This window comes from Notamacropus eugenii, chromosome 4, assembly GCF_028372415.1.
Source record: "Notamacropus eugenii isolate mMacEug1 chromosome 4, mMacEug1.pri_v2, whole genome shotgun sequence".
Taxonomy (NCBI): Eukaryota; Metazoa; Chordata; class Mammalia; order Diprotodontia; family Macropodidae; genus Notamacropus; species Notamacropus eugenii.
Window position 1 is genome coordinate 39,609,000 of NC_092875.1, and position 15,592 is coordinate 39,624,591.

Genomic DNA, 15,592 nt, shown 5'->3' on the forward strand with positions numbered 1-15,592 from the left:
GGGCCAGAGTGGGGAAATAGACACCCTCTGGGGATGTCATGGAGGGACAACAGCTTTGAGTTCACTGCCTTCCATTGGCAATCGGGGCCCCAGGCAGACACAGATGTGGGGCAAAAGCTGATCCATCTATGGTGGGTCTGGGCAGGGCAAAGGAGACCTTCTGATGGACAGTGGAGAATGTTCAGGTGGGCCTCCAAAGGCCCATCCCTGAGCCTCAAACCCAAGAGGCAGGTGCTCGATAAATCATAAATCTGCAGCTCCTAGGGACCCGGGAGACCAATTTAGAACTACTCTTTTGTTTTAACAGAAGGGGAAAATGAGGCCCAGGGTATTGAAACAGACCTGCCCCAAAGCACAGAGAGAACAAGTATCAAAGAGATTGGAACCCAGGCTCTCAGTAATCTGTTGGTCCCTGTGATAAATGGTGCTAACCACTAGACTGGCAGCTCCATCTCTGCAGGGCCTCTACCACATCTAGATGTCCCCAGGGCCCATCACTGTGCTCAGTACTGGGCAGTATCTCAGCTCTAGAAGACTCCTCAGAGACCATGAAGTCTGATCCTTTCATGTGGCAGGAAAGGAAACTGAGGCACAAGGTGGCATCTGAACCCAATCTCCTGCCTCCCAACTCCAGGTTTCTTCCTCTGTATGGTGTGGAATTTTAGCATCTCTGGGCTGGACGGGATCCTCTGGTCCAACAAGCTCCTTCTCCTCCTCACTATGCCAAAGGCACACAGCTGGAAGGGGCCCCTCCCCAGGGGACCTGATGTGAGACCTGGAGAGTGAGGTGACCCACCAAAGGTCACCTAGTCTTCAAGCATGTGCTGGGTGGAGGGCAGGGGGAGGTGTGAATCCAGGCCTCCCTGCCTCCCAGGCTGGCTATCTCTCCACTAGGTCACAGCGCTTCTCCTTTCCCCCTCAGGAGAAGGCACTGATTAAAGCCCTGCTGTAGGAATCTAAGCCAAGGAGGCTCTGGGGTGAGCAGACACCTTGGGTGGGAGGATGGGGAAGAGGGCTGGGGAGGGGAATGGAAACAGCATTGTAAGTATTTCAGAGAAAAGCAGCATCTTCCGCCCTCCTTGGAATGGAGGCGCGTGGGCAGGACCCCAGGACGACGGGGAAATCAGTACAGCATCAGATTAGCAGATTCCAAAAACAAACAAAAATATTTTAAATTAAAAAAATAACAAAAAAACAAAACCACACACACGGTCAAAGCTCAAAGCTCAAAGGGGAGAAATCAAAACACGCAGGAGGAATTAATCACAACGACATGAGGGGATGGCCGGACGGACAGACGGACAAACGGCGGAAGGTGGAAAGGCCTGCAGACCTGGCGAGATGAGCGGGTGGTCATTCCGTCCGTCAGCAGCGGTTATGGGCATAGCAGCGGGCAGGCTGGCACTGGCATTCAGAGGGTTAAAAGCATTGGCACTGAGAGGCGACCGGTCTTCCCACTGATCATCATATTTACCCATTAGGGCCCGCCTAATTATTGCTTCCAACCCCATGTTGGTGCTCGCGTGCTCCTGAACCGACTGGCTTCTACAAGTCATAAGGCCTGGGAGAGAAAGAGGAGAGAAAAGAGGGGAGCAGAGGGAAGGGCAAGAGACGGGAGGACAAGAGGGAGACCAGAAAGGAGAGGAGAGGATACAGGAGAGAAGGGGAGAGGGAGAGACAGAGGAGAGGAGAGAGGAAGGAGACAGGAGAGGGGAGAAGAAACAAACAGTCAGCACATTCTTCCAAAGCAACAACTTTTCCTCTGCAGTCCCCACACCCAGCTCCACTCCCCGTTGGCCCCCTGGCTATGATGGGGGTCCAGCTTTGCGGGAGACAGGTTGGGGAACCTGCTTCCTCAGTTTGATTTCTGATGGGAGGCAGGGACAGGCAGAGGGCAGTTGTGTCTACTCTAGCTGAGGAGGAGCCTGAGCTGGCATTTGGTCTGGACATGCTTATTTCCAAAAAGAAATAAATGAAGGGAGGGAGGGAGATGGCCTGTGGGAACACAGGCAGCTGGAGGAACAGGGAAGGCCGTTTCAAAGGCTGTTTCCCACAGCAGCTCCATGCTTCAGTTTCCTTCTCTGAAAATTGTCTAGACTAGGTGATCTCCAAGATTCCTCCCAGCTCTGTGCCCCAAACATAGCAGGGGTGACCCTAGACACTGGGGGGTCGGTAAGCCCTTCCTAGAATCTGGGGTACAGCTCCCTACTTCTGCTGGAGACCCAAAGCCACCCAGCTCGAGCCTCTCCCCTTGTCCAGAAGATTCCCCTCCCAGAGCCTCACTGCCGGCTGGCTCGGGACATCCAGGCCACAATCACTGTCCCTTGCTCTCTAATGAAATCCTTCCCTTAGGTATGACCTGTCTCTAATTAGAAGGAGAGGTCGGAGGCAGGGTCCCGTCTCTCTTCTCCCCCTATCCCTTCCTTCTTAGCTCCTTTAATTCAACTATTCAGGGCCTACTTTGGGCCAGCTACTGTGCTGGCAGCTGGGACATAAACACATAAATGAAGGGGCTCTGCCCTCAGATAGCATATGTCTTCTGGCAGGACCAGAGCTGCTGGGGGGTGGGGGGCGGCCAGGAAGGCCACAGAGGTGACCCCTCCTAGTGATAACCTTGGAAGGACAGGGAGCTTCCTTCCCAATTCACAAGAAGGATTCAAGAGGATGGGGGTAGGGAAGCCCAGGCCTAGGCCACCCCCCACCCCTCAACCCAGCTCTCTCTGCTCTCCTTCCTTCACTTACTGAGCCGTCAGCACCCCACCCACAGCTCTGGCCCTCCCTGAGCCCTGGCTCAAAGCCAAAATGAGAGATAGGATGCAGAGACTGAGTGACGTTACTGTGGGTTACAGATAGCCATGCAGTTATATGCAGCATTCGCTCTGGAGGGGAGAATGGGCAGGGGAGACAGGGAGGGAAGGGGGAGACATGGGAGAGGATCCGGGGACAGCTGCGACCACATGTCTCCTAACCTGCGGCGGGGGGGGGGGGGGGGGGGGGAAGAGCTGGGGAGGGGGCAGGAGGGAACAGTAACAAAATGGGCACGCAACAGCAGCTGGGAGACCCCACGGGCCCCTTGGCTCACTGTGGGGAGGACCCAGGCTTTGTGGAACCCCCAGGCAGCCCTAGGGTGGGGACTGCAGGTGCCCTGGACTGGCTCTCCTTCCCCCTCCAAACAGTGCCCTTAGCCAGAGGCATCTTCAGCAAGCCGTCCAGCCACAGGATCGAGCTCAGAGAGCCATTCACACATCCAGAATATGCCACCATCTTGCTCAAGACCAATTCTCAATCTCTTCCAATACCCATCTTGCAACTCTGGCTGGCTGATGATGCCCTCTTTGGCACCGCCCTTCTGAAAGTTTCATCACCATCCCTTTGGAGGGACCTATCCCCCTTTCCAAATCTTATCCAACTTCAAGGCAAGGCTCATGAGCCTTCTGAAGACACTCTCTAGCCCAGGTCTGCAGCCTTTCTCCCCTCCACCCACGAACATCAAAGCACTCAAGAAGAGAATCTCGACATTGAAAGGGCGCTCAGGAGCCAGGCCATCCAACTAACCATCACTGCCCCTGGTTCTATTTTCAATGGAAAACAGAAATCTCACCCCTTTACCATGTGCTAGTCCTCACAATGTCTGAAGACGGCTCATGTTCCCCCAGCCCAAGTCTTCTCTTCTGGGCTAAATGTTCCCAGTGCCTCTGACCAACCACTCTTTATGTGATGCGAGCCTGAAACCCTCCACCATCTTGGTCCCTGATGGCCTTCCTAAGCCCAAGCACCCAGAAATGAACTCAATGGTCACCACTCCCCACCTGCCTCCTCCCTCTGGCAGAACATGGGCTTTCCAAGGGCAGCTCTGTATCTTAGTTCTTCCAACACCTGGCACAGCACGCAGTACACAGCAGGTGCTTAATATGTATTTGTTTGACTGGACTGAATTTGGTTCTTTGCAAAGCGGTAGATTCATTTAGGAGTCATCTCCAAGTACAGTGGGATGCCTCTGGAGGTGGTGGGTACCCCCTCTCTAGGGGACTTCACACACAGACTAAACCAGCACTTGCTGAGGATGAGGAGTATGTTGGTGTGGCCCAGATGGCCACAGAGGCCCCTTCTCACTCTCAGGTTCTGTGTAAAACTGAGCTGAGAAGTGCTCTGCAAGGCTTCACACACGTATCACCCAAACATGCCCTTGGAGGCCGGGCTCCAAATGACAGTACATGGCGGCGACCCCAAGCCCCTTGCTCCTGTCTCCACCCGGACACACATCATCTGACTTGCTCAAGTGCAGGGAGAGGTGAGGGAGGGGGAGACTGAGTGGAGTGGCAATAAATCACTGTCTGAAGGGGGCAGTCGACGCTGGAGACCGAGCCGGGCAAGTTACCTGCTCCGGTGATAGCGGGCATGTTGAAGATCTCTGTCCCAGGCTGACCGATATCTAGAGGAAAGAGATAATGAGATGGATGAGAGAAGGTAACCCTGGGGGATGATGACCAGGATGGCTGTGCTGACTGTCACAGGCTCAGTGAGCTTGGAGTCCCCATGGCTGTCCTGTCTGTAGGGGCTAGGCCAGCCTGGTCCTCTGGGGACAAAAGTAGGAAGTACCACCCAACCTTTTGGGCCAAGGTCACTCAGATCCACTGGCCTCAGCACAGAGACATGCTCAAGGGATTTCAGAGGCTGGACTTTTCCGTCTGAGGGGTTTTCCCCTGACCACCCCTAAGGTTAGCAGGGATGTTCCTAGCCAGCTTCCTTCTCTTTCTAGATGCACTGCGCTGAGCCCTTGGGCTGGACCACACCATGACATGCATGGGATGCATGGAGCCCTCGAGCAGACTAGTAAAACCTATGGGCCCCTTTTCAGAATAATGGCTTAAAACAAAATCCTAATAGAAGGAAAGGCTACATTTTAGTTTGAGATTCATGAAAGTAAAAGATGCATTTTTTTCCATCCAAGTTCATGGATCCCAGGCCTGTCAGAAAGCTGGCCTAGACAGGCCTGTTGTGAGCAGAGTGATCTGTAAAGACTGAGAAGCGCTTGCCAGCTCTGATAGCATCCATCTACTGCTGTGCATGTGCAGACCTGCACGTGCACGTACCTATATATGTTTTATAGGTGAGGCAGGAGGACGGAGGGTCCAGAGGACCTCGGCTCCTCCTCCTCCTCATTACTTACCACTGGTTTTTACACTTTTCAAATCCCTTACATACACATTTCTTCTGATTGACCCCAGGTGGGGATTATTATCTCCATTATACAGAGGAGGAAAGGAAAGCCCCAAGGGGAGTACTGACTGGCCCAAGAATATGCAGGGAAATCAGTGGTGGAGGCAGAGTTTGAACCAGGGTCCCATGACTCCCCCATACAATGTTTTAAAGTCTCCTGGAGCATAGCTCACATCAGCTGAGCTGCGATGGGCCCCCAGAATCCCTGAGAGATGCAAATAAGATCAAGTAAAATGGTCCTTGGGGTGAACTGAATCCATCTGAGAGGGAGACTGTGGCAAGTGGACAGAGAGACAGATTTGGAGTAGAGAACCTGGATGTGAATCTGCCACTGCTCACACAAGCAATTCATTTGTCTGGGCCTCAATGACCTCATCTGCAAAATGGGTAGGTTTGATAGGATGACCTCTGAGGTCTCTTCTAGCTTTTTGTATGCGTGGTGGTTTCTGGGGTTGGAGAAGAGGAGAAAGGGGGAAATCAGAGAGCCACAGCCCATCCCTACACTACCTGTTGACAGGATGCAGATGTGAATGGCTCAGGGATCCAGGCAGCAGGGGTGGGAAGGGGAGCATTTTCACCAAGAGATACACAATGGCAAAGCAGAAGACCTAGTCCAAGCTAGCTCTGCAAGCCTTCCTCGTTCTGGGCCTCGGTTTTACCATCTGCAAAATGGGGCCCAGGCTAGACACTACAGCCAAGGATGAAGTGAGATGGTGGATCAATGACCCTTGAGGAAATTTAATTTAACAAAGGGTAGCCTCCTGAGTCGAAGGAGTCAGGGGCTTGTGCACTCGCCCTCTCCTGAGCTGGACAGGGCAGATGGGGGGCACTTACTGTATTCGGGCTCATTCCGGCTGTTGGTGCCCATTTTCTTGTTAATCTCTTGCTTCTTGGATTTTACCATGGCGGAGTTGCTCTCAGTCAGTTTGCTGAAGAAGGCGGGGGGCTGGCTGTTGTTCCCTGGAGACTTGGATCCCATCCTGGGGGAGGAGACGGAGGAGGAGTCTGTCAAGTACCCAGTGAGATGACGCTGGCAAAGCCCCAGAGAAAGGCCAGTCATTACTGCCAACGGCGCTGCTCAGAGGACCCTGGCTTCCTTCCCATCACCCCCACATTTCCAACTCAAATTCTAACAAGAGACCTCCAAGACTAGGAGTCAGAGGATCTGAATCTGAGTCCTTCTCTTGGCCCTGGCTGGCAGTGTGACCACGAGCCTGACTTCCCTTCTCTGGACCTCAGTTCCCTTCCTTGCTAATGAGGGGGCTGGATGAGAGGGCCTCTGAGCAATGACCTCAGTCATGGCCACAGTCTGTCTGAGCCTGGGTGCTCCACCAATGACCAGAGAGCGGACCAAGGGAAGAGAAAGCTCAAGGTCAGGTCCAAGTGGGTGTTTGCCCTGGAGCGGAAATCCTGGCCTTGTGGACCCCCAGTCTAGTGTACTTCTCTCAATCCCAGAGCCTCAGGGACGAACGTCAGGACCTCAGGGGGGTCACAGGTAGAGGAGTCCAAACCCTCAGGTAGAGATTGGATTTTTTTCATGATGTCCCCTGCTACGGCCAGCCTGCCTCTGCTGCTCGAATCCTTCCAGAGAGACAGGGAACTCACTACCTATCAAAGTCATTCCACTCTGCTGTAGCATAGCATGAGTTACTAGGCTTCTTTTTTACATTGAGCTGGACCCTCCCTTCCCATGACTTCATGGGATCCTCGATTCAGGGATGGAAGGGACTGCACAGAGCGTGTCCAATCCCAACATGTCCAACTGTTGAAATGCAGGCCCAGGGTGGGGGAGGCAGACAAGTGGCTGAGCTAGGATTTGAACTCAGATCCCTGACTCCCGTAGGCCATGGGGGGGGGGGGGCGCCTGGACATGCCCTTCTCTGTTTTCATCCCCAAGGCTGCCATACCTGGGCTCCGCCTGCTCCCCCTCTCGGTACAACATTGGGTAAGGGGCACTTCGGCCGTGGTCAGACTCCCCCAGGCCCTCTGGTGGGGATACTGGCTCGATGCAGTCTTCTGAGCTGCCCAGGGCAGAGGCTTTGCCCTGCTCCGGAGACCTGGGGAAGACACACACAGACACAAAGAAAGACGAAAGACACAGAGGAGAGAAACAGAGACAGAAGAGAGAGACAGAGACAGAGGAGAGAGACAGAGACAGAAGAGAGAGACAGAGACGGAGGAGAGAAAGGAAAGATATAGAGGAGACAGAGACAGAAAGAGACAGAGAGAGGGACAGAAACAGAGGTAAAGAGGAGACAGTGAGAGAAAGAGATGGAGAGAGACAGAGAGGAAAGACACAGGAGACCAGAGAGACAAAGTCCACAAATAGTGTGAGGTAACATTGGTGTGCTCCTCTCCTGCTCAGGAATCTCCTAGGGCTCCCTGGTACCCTAGGATCAGCTGCAAATTCCTTGCTTTGGCATTTAAAGTCCAGTTCACTCTGGCTCCTATTGTACCTCCCAGCCTGAATGCATCTCCCTCTCCTTCTGACACCATCTCGAGATTCTTCATACACAACCTTCCATCTTTGGACTCTTTGACTTTGCCCAGGCTGTCCCCTCTGCTGGGAATGCCCTCCCTTCTCACCTCTCCCTCTCAGAATCCTAGGCTTCCTTCAGGCCTCAGCTCAAGAGTCGTCTTTCCTTTCCTGATCTCCCACTCTAGTAAACAAGCATTTATTAAGCACCTACTACATAAGAACTGTGCTTACATGGCTATAAAGAAAGGCAGAAAGTGGTTGAGCCTCAAGGAGTGCCTACTGCACAGGAGCCTCTGGCCACAGCCTGCAGACTTCTCCCCCAGGGCACTGCCAAGTCACAGGAACTTTCCCAGGCTCCCACAGCTGAGGTGTGTTGGGACAGGCCTGGAACCTAAGGCTTCCTGACCGTTCAGCCTGCACCTTCTCTAAATACTTTCCATTGCCTCTGGCTCAGTGTCTCCCACAGCACAATGAGATCTTGGGGTGAAGGGGGGGCTCCATCTCATTTCTGGCTCTCTTCTCTCTGGCCCCAGAACAGGGCCTGGTCCAGGGTAGGGGCTTAATAAATGGGAGGGGTCTCCATTTGAATTACCATGTCTCATGTGGGAGATAGGGTACAGGGACTCTGCACTGCCCCTGCCCCCATGCCAGGATGCTGAGAGCAGGGGGCACAGAAGTGCACTTCAACATATTCTCCTTACACAGAGCTAGCCTGGGCCAGATTCTAGGCCAGGCACAGGGGGTTGAGGGGCCTGGACCCTCAGAGAGCTTATCTAGAGGGGGGCAGCCCGGAATGTGCGATGAGAGGTTTCTACTTACATCCTGCCCTATCACAGACCTTCCATAGCCTCTGTCAAGATTTGCTACCCCTTCCCCTTGAGTGAAGTCAGAGAGAGCTGACCTGAGCCCAGCCCTGGCTGTTCATGGACTCAGAGTCTGAACCCGGAAGAGGTCCCAGGGACCATAGAGTCTAACCCCTCATTTTACAGATGGGGAAACTTAGGTGTAGAGGGGAAAGGGGGCTTCAAAGGGAATAAATATCAAAGCTCCTGTGCTGTTCAGACTTGGGGACCAGGGCCGTGGCACAGGGAGTCAGCCACCCCATCACCCCAGCTCACCTCTTGCCTCCTTCGCTCTGGGGGGAGATGCGGGAGGCGGCACCATGGTCCGGCTGGGGGAGGTAGACCTCGCTGGGCGTCCGGCGTAAGTCCAGCACGGGGCAGCTGGCCCCAGGAAAGGAGTAGAGGGGGGCCGGGAGGTGAGAGTTGAGCTGCTGTGGGTGGTGGCGGGTGTAGTCTTGGGTGATCACCTCCTAGGGGGAAGGGAACAGAAATTCGTGACTGGGAATGAGGGAGGCAAAGAGAAGAAGGGGTCCTCCTCCACCCCCCATGTTGTCCCCAGAGCGCCTCTGGGCCTCCCCTCACACTTTCTCCACTTCCCCAGGAGTGTCACCTCCTTATCTGACTCAGTGTCCCTGCCTGTCCTTCAAGGCCCACGCCTCTCCTGGGTCCCACTGGTCTTCTCTTCTTGCCTCCCCCCAGACCCTAGAGCAAGGTGGGGACCGTGTCTTGGTCTGCACCCACTGCGGTGCCTGGCTCAGCCTCTGCCACATGGCAGGCCCTTTGCTCAGTCTGGGGGACGGTCTGTAGGACTACAGATCTATGGCGGGAAAGGGCCTCAGAGGCCCCTGATAAAAGTCCTAACTAACATTTATATGGCGCTTTAAGATCCGCAGAGAGCTTTATAGACATTATCTCATGTGATCCTTACAGGGAGGCCATAAGAAAGGCGTTAGCACACCGCCATTTTACAGAGGAGAAAACTGAGGCTGAGATGGTGACTCAGACGGCTTGTTTAGAGTCACCTGGCTACAGACTGTCTGAGGAAGGATTCAAACTCAGGCCTCCCTGGCTCCAGGCCCCACACTGTACCACTGCACCCTAGTGGGCTCCAGATTCAACCTGTCATTTTTCAGATGAAAAAAATGAGACCCAGAGATAGGAGACCATCCAGCATCCTGGAGCTGGTACTGGAAAGGGTCTGAGAGGTCCCTCAGTTTATAGATGAAGTCGCCTAGGTCTGGTGAGGGCAATGCCACTTGCCAACATCCACTGAACTAATGAATGAGTCTGGTGCCAAGAGCTGTGGGGTTGGCGCTGAGTCCCAAGGCCCCCTCCCTGTACCCACCATCCCACCTCTCCAGATGGCTAGCACTAGGCAGGGGGAGGAAGACACATGGCAACTCCTTACACTGATGTGTTGGGCTAGAGTGACCACCCGCTGGTGACCCTTGACCACAGAAGAAGACATCGGCTGCCCAGGGGATTGTTGGCTTTCCGGGGGCTGCCGGGCGTGGGGGGCCTCAGACAACTTCAAGGAACCTGTGGAGAGAGAAAAAAAATATGGGCCATCATACAGGTTTCTGCCGCTGGGGGTGCCGGGTTCCCAATGCAGTATACAACAGGAGGGCAGACATGGGTGTGCTCCCCGAGGAGGGCAGATGTGGGACCCCTAAGAGGGCAAACATAGGGCTCCCCAGGAGAGCAGACATGGCCCCTCCCCAAGAGGAAGGCAGATGTGGGCCTGCCCAGTCTCGAAGGCTTTGCCAACTGCCACAGACCCTACACTTGAGTCTTTCTCCTGGTTAGCTCAGGGATTTGTTTTTGTTGTTTCACATTCAGACCTGAGATAGTGATCATCAGTGAATGAGCATTTATTAAGCGCCTATTATCTACCAGAAACTCCTCTGCACAAATTCTAACAGGGTAAGTGACCTGTCAAGGGTCACACCACCAAGATGGGTCAGAGGTGGCACCTGAGACATAAGACTGGACCAATGTGGCCTCAGGAAAAGTAAGAGGTGCCACCATCTTGTTTAGGGGATCAGAGAACTGCTCCCCATCACTGCCCACTCCTTGTATATCAGAGTAACAGGGGTGTCTGTATTTGCATTGGGGGGTCAGGGTGACCTCCTGACACTTCTGAGTGGATGGATCCCAAGGATCCTCCTCATTTCTTCCACTGAAATGTTTACCCAAACTGTCCTGGCTTCACACTAGGCTATCCCAGGGGATCATGGGACATCGGACCACCTGGTCTCCAATGTCTTCATTTTACCCTCCACTGTATGGCAGAGAACCCTCCCCCCCACTCCCCACGCTCTAGCCCCTCCACCCAGTCTCTGTCTCAGAGGATGGGCACTAAGGATGGCTGAGTCCCAAGGCATCCTAACTTCCAGCTACTTGCATGTTGTTTCCCCATTAAGATGAGAGGCCACCAAGGGCCGAGTCTGTGTTTGGACCAGGGTAGGTACTTTGCTGATGCTCATGGATCTGAATGTGGAAGCTGCCTGTGTTCTCCAGGAGGCCGCCCCTCTCTCGGCAGGGTCCTGAATGGATGCACACACCCCAGGTCGCTGTAGAGGGGGGTCTCACCCAGGGCTCGGAGGTCCAGGTCCTGCACAGCGAAGGCCTTGCTCTGAGCCTTGTCTCTGTGCTGCTCGCTAGCTGACGCTGGATGCGGGGGCTGTGACTCCAGCAGAGGGTGGGCTGTGTGGTTTTTCCCCAGCCCTCGGCCAGAGCTGGAGCCTGAGCCTGGGCCGGAGGAAGCCAGGGACCTCGGCTCGGTGGCTTTGTTGGGGGACGGCGGTGGCTCTAACCCTGCGCGGCTCGGGTGCTTGGGCATGAAGGGGTTGTTTTCCAGACGGGGGCGCTCTGACCGTGGGGCCCGGGAGGCCTCCTTCTGGAGGACAGTGGGGTCAATGATGGTGGGGTAGCTCCCGTCCATGGTGCCCAGGGAGCAGTGGGGGGCAGGTGGGAAGCCCGTGGAGCGTACTGGGGAGGTGGCCGAGGAGGAGGACCTGCAGGGAGAAAGGGGAGCCATTAGTGCTGCCAGGTCCCCTGGAGCGTCCAGGGACACAGCACCCTTTGGGGTGCTGAGGGTTGTGCAGTGGCCAAGGCTCATCAGGCATGCAGACCTGTGTCTGCTCCAGCAGTGGGGGTGTCTGTGAGCCTGGGTCTCTTTTTCATGATCACACAGCATTAGAGTCCTGTTAGGAACCCCAATAACCTGAGATTACACACACAGAAAAAACCAACAAAAAGAATGAGTAGCACGTATAAAACATCACCCTCTGAGCCTCACGACCACACTGGCAGAAGAGCTATGTTTGTCCCCATTTTACAGGCGATGAAACCAAAGCAGGCCGAGGTTAAGTAACTGGAAATATATGGCTATCCCAAACCTGAAGGTACAGCCCCAGTAATTTATTCAAATAGACCTCTTTGTAAACAAAAACTAGAATCCCCAGGTTTAATCAAAGGCACCCAAGATATCAACGTGTGTATCCTCAGCAGCCTCCCCAGGCGGGGTCTGAATTCCATGTTGTTTGGTAAACTGTTGGTTGCTGGTCACCTTTTTTTTGTTTCCTGCACATTTTTGTATTTAATTACCTTAAGCATTTTTATGGATGTTTACAAAATAAACAAGTTGTCAAAACCGGGGAGGAAGCCCCAAAAGCTGGCATTGGCAGCGGCCCATTCTGTCCCACCAAAAACAAGGAATCAACCCGTCGGCGGCCCAGTGGGGCACAGTTCAGATAAGCCTGCGAACAGCTTCCAAGAAAGCAGGCCGAGGCCCTAAGGATGTCATGCCATCTTCCATCTGGCATCCCAGGTTGTCTGCTCAGCTCTGTCTCTCCAGAACAAATCACCTTAACGAAAGACAGTGAGCAGGGGCATCCCTGGGCCAGGCTGGACAAAATGGGCACCTCATGAGGAAGGCCCAGACCAAGTTCCAGCTCCCCAACTTCTGGGCTAGAGCCCACTTCCTTCCATCTGCTGAATAGCAGAGACACCGACCTTAGCCCCGCTAGAGCCCGGGTCACTCAAACAAGGGGCACCCCAGAAAAAGGAGCTGCCAAGTCCAAGTCTTAGACATTCCCCTGCTTTGGGTTCAACATAGCCAGTAGGGTCGGGTTTAAACTGCTCTTTTTCTCTCATGAAACGTCCCCTCACAGTCCATGGAGCAGCACATTGGTTAAGATACCTCCTCTCTCAGGTGAGCTCTAGGATTTTTCTTTTTTGGAAGAGGGAGTAAATAAAGCAAGTTTGGACAAGCTCTGGCTGTAAGTCAGAACCCCAGACAGTCCTCTGGGCCCAGGTGGACCCAAGTGAAATGCCAGTCTCTCCCCTGAAGCCCTCTAGGCCATCCTGGCAGCTGGATATGACTTTTCCCTCACCTGATCTCAAAGCACTTTATCAATCAATCACCAAGGATCTACACCTGCCCTCAGGGAACTTACACACTACTGGAGGAAACCTTCGGCACACATTTAAGCATATGCAAAATAGACAGGAAGTTAGTTACAAGGTAATTTTGGAGGAGGGAAGCCCCAGCAAAGATAGAGTTGGGGGGGGAAGTGCAGAGAGCTTCAGAGAAAAGCAGGTATCACATTCCCATCTCCATGCCTTTGCCCAGTCTAGGCTCTACACCGGGGATGCTCTCCCTCTTAGAATCCCTAGTCTTAAAGGCTATGTGTTTGGAGCCCACAGCCTGATTTCCACAGGCTTACAACAGCCCAGTACTTAGAGAGACATTTGCTGAAAAGAATGAACAAATCAATGAAGGAATGAATGGATGATTGATGGCAGGAAGGTGGAGGCAGCTCCTCCCTCTCCCCAGCCCTGCCCCCAGAACTCTTTATCGTAGGGTCCTGGCCCAAGAGCTGAAAGGGACCTCAAGAGGCCATACAAGCCAACCCCCTATTTTACAGCTAAGGAAACTGAGGCCCAGAGAGCATGGGGGCTCAGAGGCCCAACCATTTCACAGATGAGGAAACTGAGGTTAGGTGACCTGCCTGTGGGCACACAAGGAGCTATCCCAGGGGATCATGGGGCCTCCTGGGTGCCCTTCCCCTGGCTGACACCCCCCCTCAGCCCCATACCGTAGGACAGATGGGGTGAGGCTTTCCACTGAAGAGATGATACCCTTCATGCCCGTGTTGTGGAGCACACTGGGTCTCTGCTGGATGGTCTCCTGGGTCCGGGGGGAAATGGGTGAATGCTGGTGGCTATGAGAATGGGAGGCTGGCCGGCTGCCACTGCCACCCCCGCTGCTGCCGCTGCTGCTCTGCTCCGTACCTGAGGATGAGCCCATGGGTCAGGAGGTGGGAACAGAGGGAAGCGTGGAGTGGGGGGGGGGGGGGGGTCCTGGGTCTTAAAAGACCATCTGATGGGAGTAGAAAAGACGGTGGTGGGTGGTGGGAGAGGAAGGGACCTGCCAGGGACAGACGGCCTAGGGTCAACGTTCTTCTTCACATGAGGAGGGGGCTCAAGCAACTTCCCCACCAATCACTCTTATCCTCAGAACACCTCCATGAGGGACGAAGGTTCTGGAATGTTCTCCCCATTTGACAGGGAGATCAAGGTTCAAAGAAGGCCAGACAGGCTAGTGTAATTCCTAACATTTTACAGATCAGTAAACCAAGGCTGAGAAAGGCCATGCTCCCAGGGAGGGGATGTGAACTCAGGTCTTCCTGACCCCAAGTTCAGGATTCTCTACCACCCAAGATCAGAGGGCTGGTCAGGACCCTGACCCAGAGGTCTCCTAATTCCTAGCCCAAAGCTCTCCCCACCTGCCCACACAACCTCACTTTAACACTAAAACACTGTAAATGCAGTAGCTATGGTCCCTGGACCTGAGGCAGAGGGCCAAGTAGTGAGTGTGGGAGAGGGCTCGATGCCCCCATGCCATATATCTCCCATGGCCTCCAGCCAGATGTTCCTGACCAGGGGCCCTCTCCTGTCCTTACCTGGCCTCCATATGGGCGCATGCTCCACAGTCGTGGTGGACGTGAGAACAGATTTCTCCCGGTCACGCTCTCGATCTCGTTCCCGGTCTCGCTCCCTCTCAGAGGAAGATGTCCCCGTCGGTTTAGAAATGTGGGTGGGGCCTCCTGGGTTTGAAAAGGGCTTCAATCAGCTACACTTTTCATGCCAATGTCTGAACTCCAGGGCAGGCACTGGACAGAACCCCCAGGCTTTGTGGGGTAAGGGACTGAAGAAGGGAAGAAATTTTCCCAAGAACACACAGCAAAAAAAGAACGCGGGCATCCTTGGCATTGGCTCCCTCACAGCTCTGCCCCATGGTGGTTACAACCAGGTAGAGTCCAGCTTTCTGTCTGTCTGTCCCTCATTGCTCTCCCTGCATCTCTCTCCCTCTTCCCTCAGCCTTACCCTCTGTCTATCATCTCTCTCTCCCCCACCCTCCATTCCAACTGTGTGCCTAGAAGGGTCCACCATGGCCCCTCTCTCTTTCCCTGTGGGGCCAGTGATGCTCAGAGCTCTGTCTGCCCAACCTCCACGAAGCCATCCCTTCTGCCTCAGGTGAGGAAGGCAGTGGGTCCTTACCTGGGGAGAGTGGGGAGGGGCTGGGTCTGCTGCTGAAAGGCTGGGGGGCACTGGGGATGTACGTGATCCGGTCGATGGAGGTGGCAGAGGTGCCCGGTGTGGGGGGCACCAGCACTGGCAGATGTGGCACTTGGGACAGGTCGATGATGCCTGTAAGGGGGAAGTCATGGAGGCAGGAAGGTCACGTGGAAGTCACCCAAGGAAGTTCTGGCCCAAGGCTGGAGGGATGGCTCCCTGCAGGGGCAAGGGAAAGGGGCAGACTCCTCCCTGGAACCTCTGAGTGCGCCCATGCACAGACATGAAAACACGCACGCAGTCACGAACACACAGGACCACACACCTGCATACCCCCTCACATTCCCTCCTCATGGCTGATCCGTCCACAAAGGTGATCCTTTAGCCCAGGGCTTGTCTCACTACCCTTCTCTCAGTGCCTGCACCTTTCACCTCTATCTCTAAGACAGCCCCTTCATTTTACACGAAG

At 54.4% G+C, this 15,592-nt stretch overlaps 1 protein-coding gene across 12 annotated transcripts in view; it reads right to left on the bottom strand.

The window, feature by feature from the left end:
- NCOR2 (nuclear receptor corepressor 2) overlaps positions 1–15,592 on the bottom strand; it is a 359,203-nt gene that overhangs the window by 4,692 nt on the left and 338,919 nt on the right. For 8 of the 12 annotated variants that reach the window (XM_072600693.1, XM_072600695.1, XM_072600694.1 and 5 more), the window contains 10 exons: positions 15,109–15,258; positions 14,511–14,654; positions 13,644–13,839; positions 11,134–11,558; positions 9,950–10,080; positions 8,818–9,011; positions 7,128–7,277; positions 6,055–6,200; positions 4,379–4,432; positions 1,334–1,561 (listed from right to left, as the gene is read on the bottom strand). In XM_072600693.1, the coding sequence (XP_072456794.1) occupies positions 1,334–1,561; positions 4,379–4,432; positions 6,055–6,200; positions 7,128–7,277; positions 8,818–9,011; positions 9,950–10,080; positions 11,134–11,558; positions 13,644–13,839; positions 14,511–14,654; positions 15,109–15,258 (1,818 nt within the window). The remainder of the gene's footprint in view (positions 1–1,333; positions 1,562–4,378; positions 4,433–6,054; positions 6,201–7,127; positions 7,278–8,817; positions 9,012–9,949; positions 10,081–11,133; positions 11,559–13,643; positions 13,840–14,510; positions 14,655–15,108; positions 15,259–15,592) is intronic. The other 4 variants (XM_072600696.1, XM_072600701.1, XM_072600698.1 and 1 more) reach the window with 2 other exon arrangements.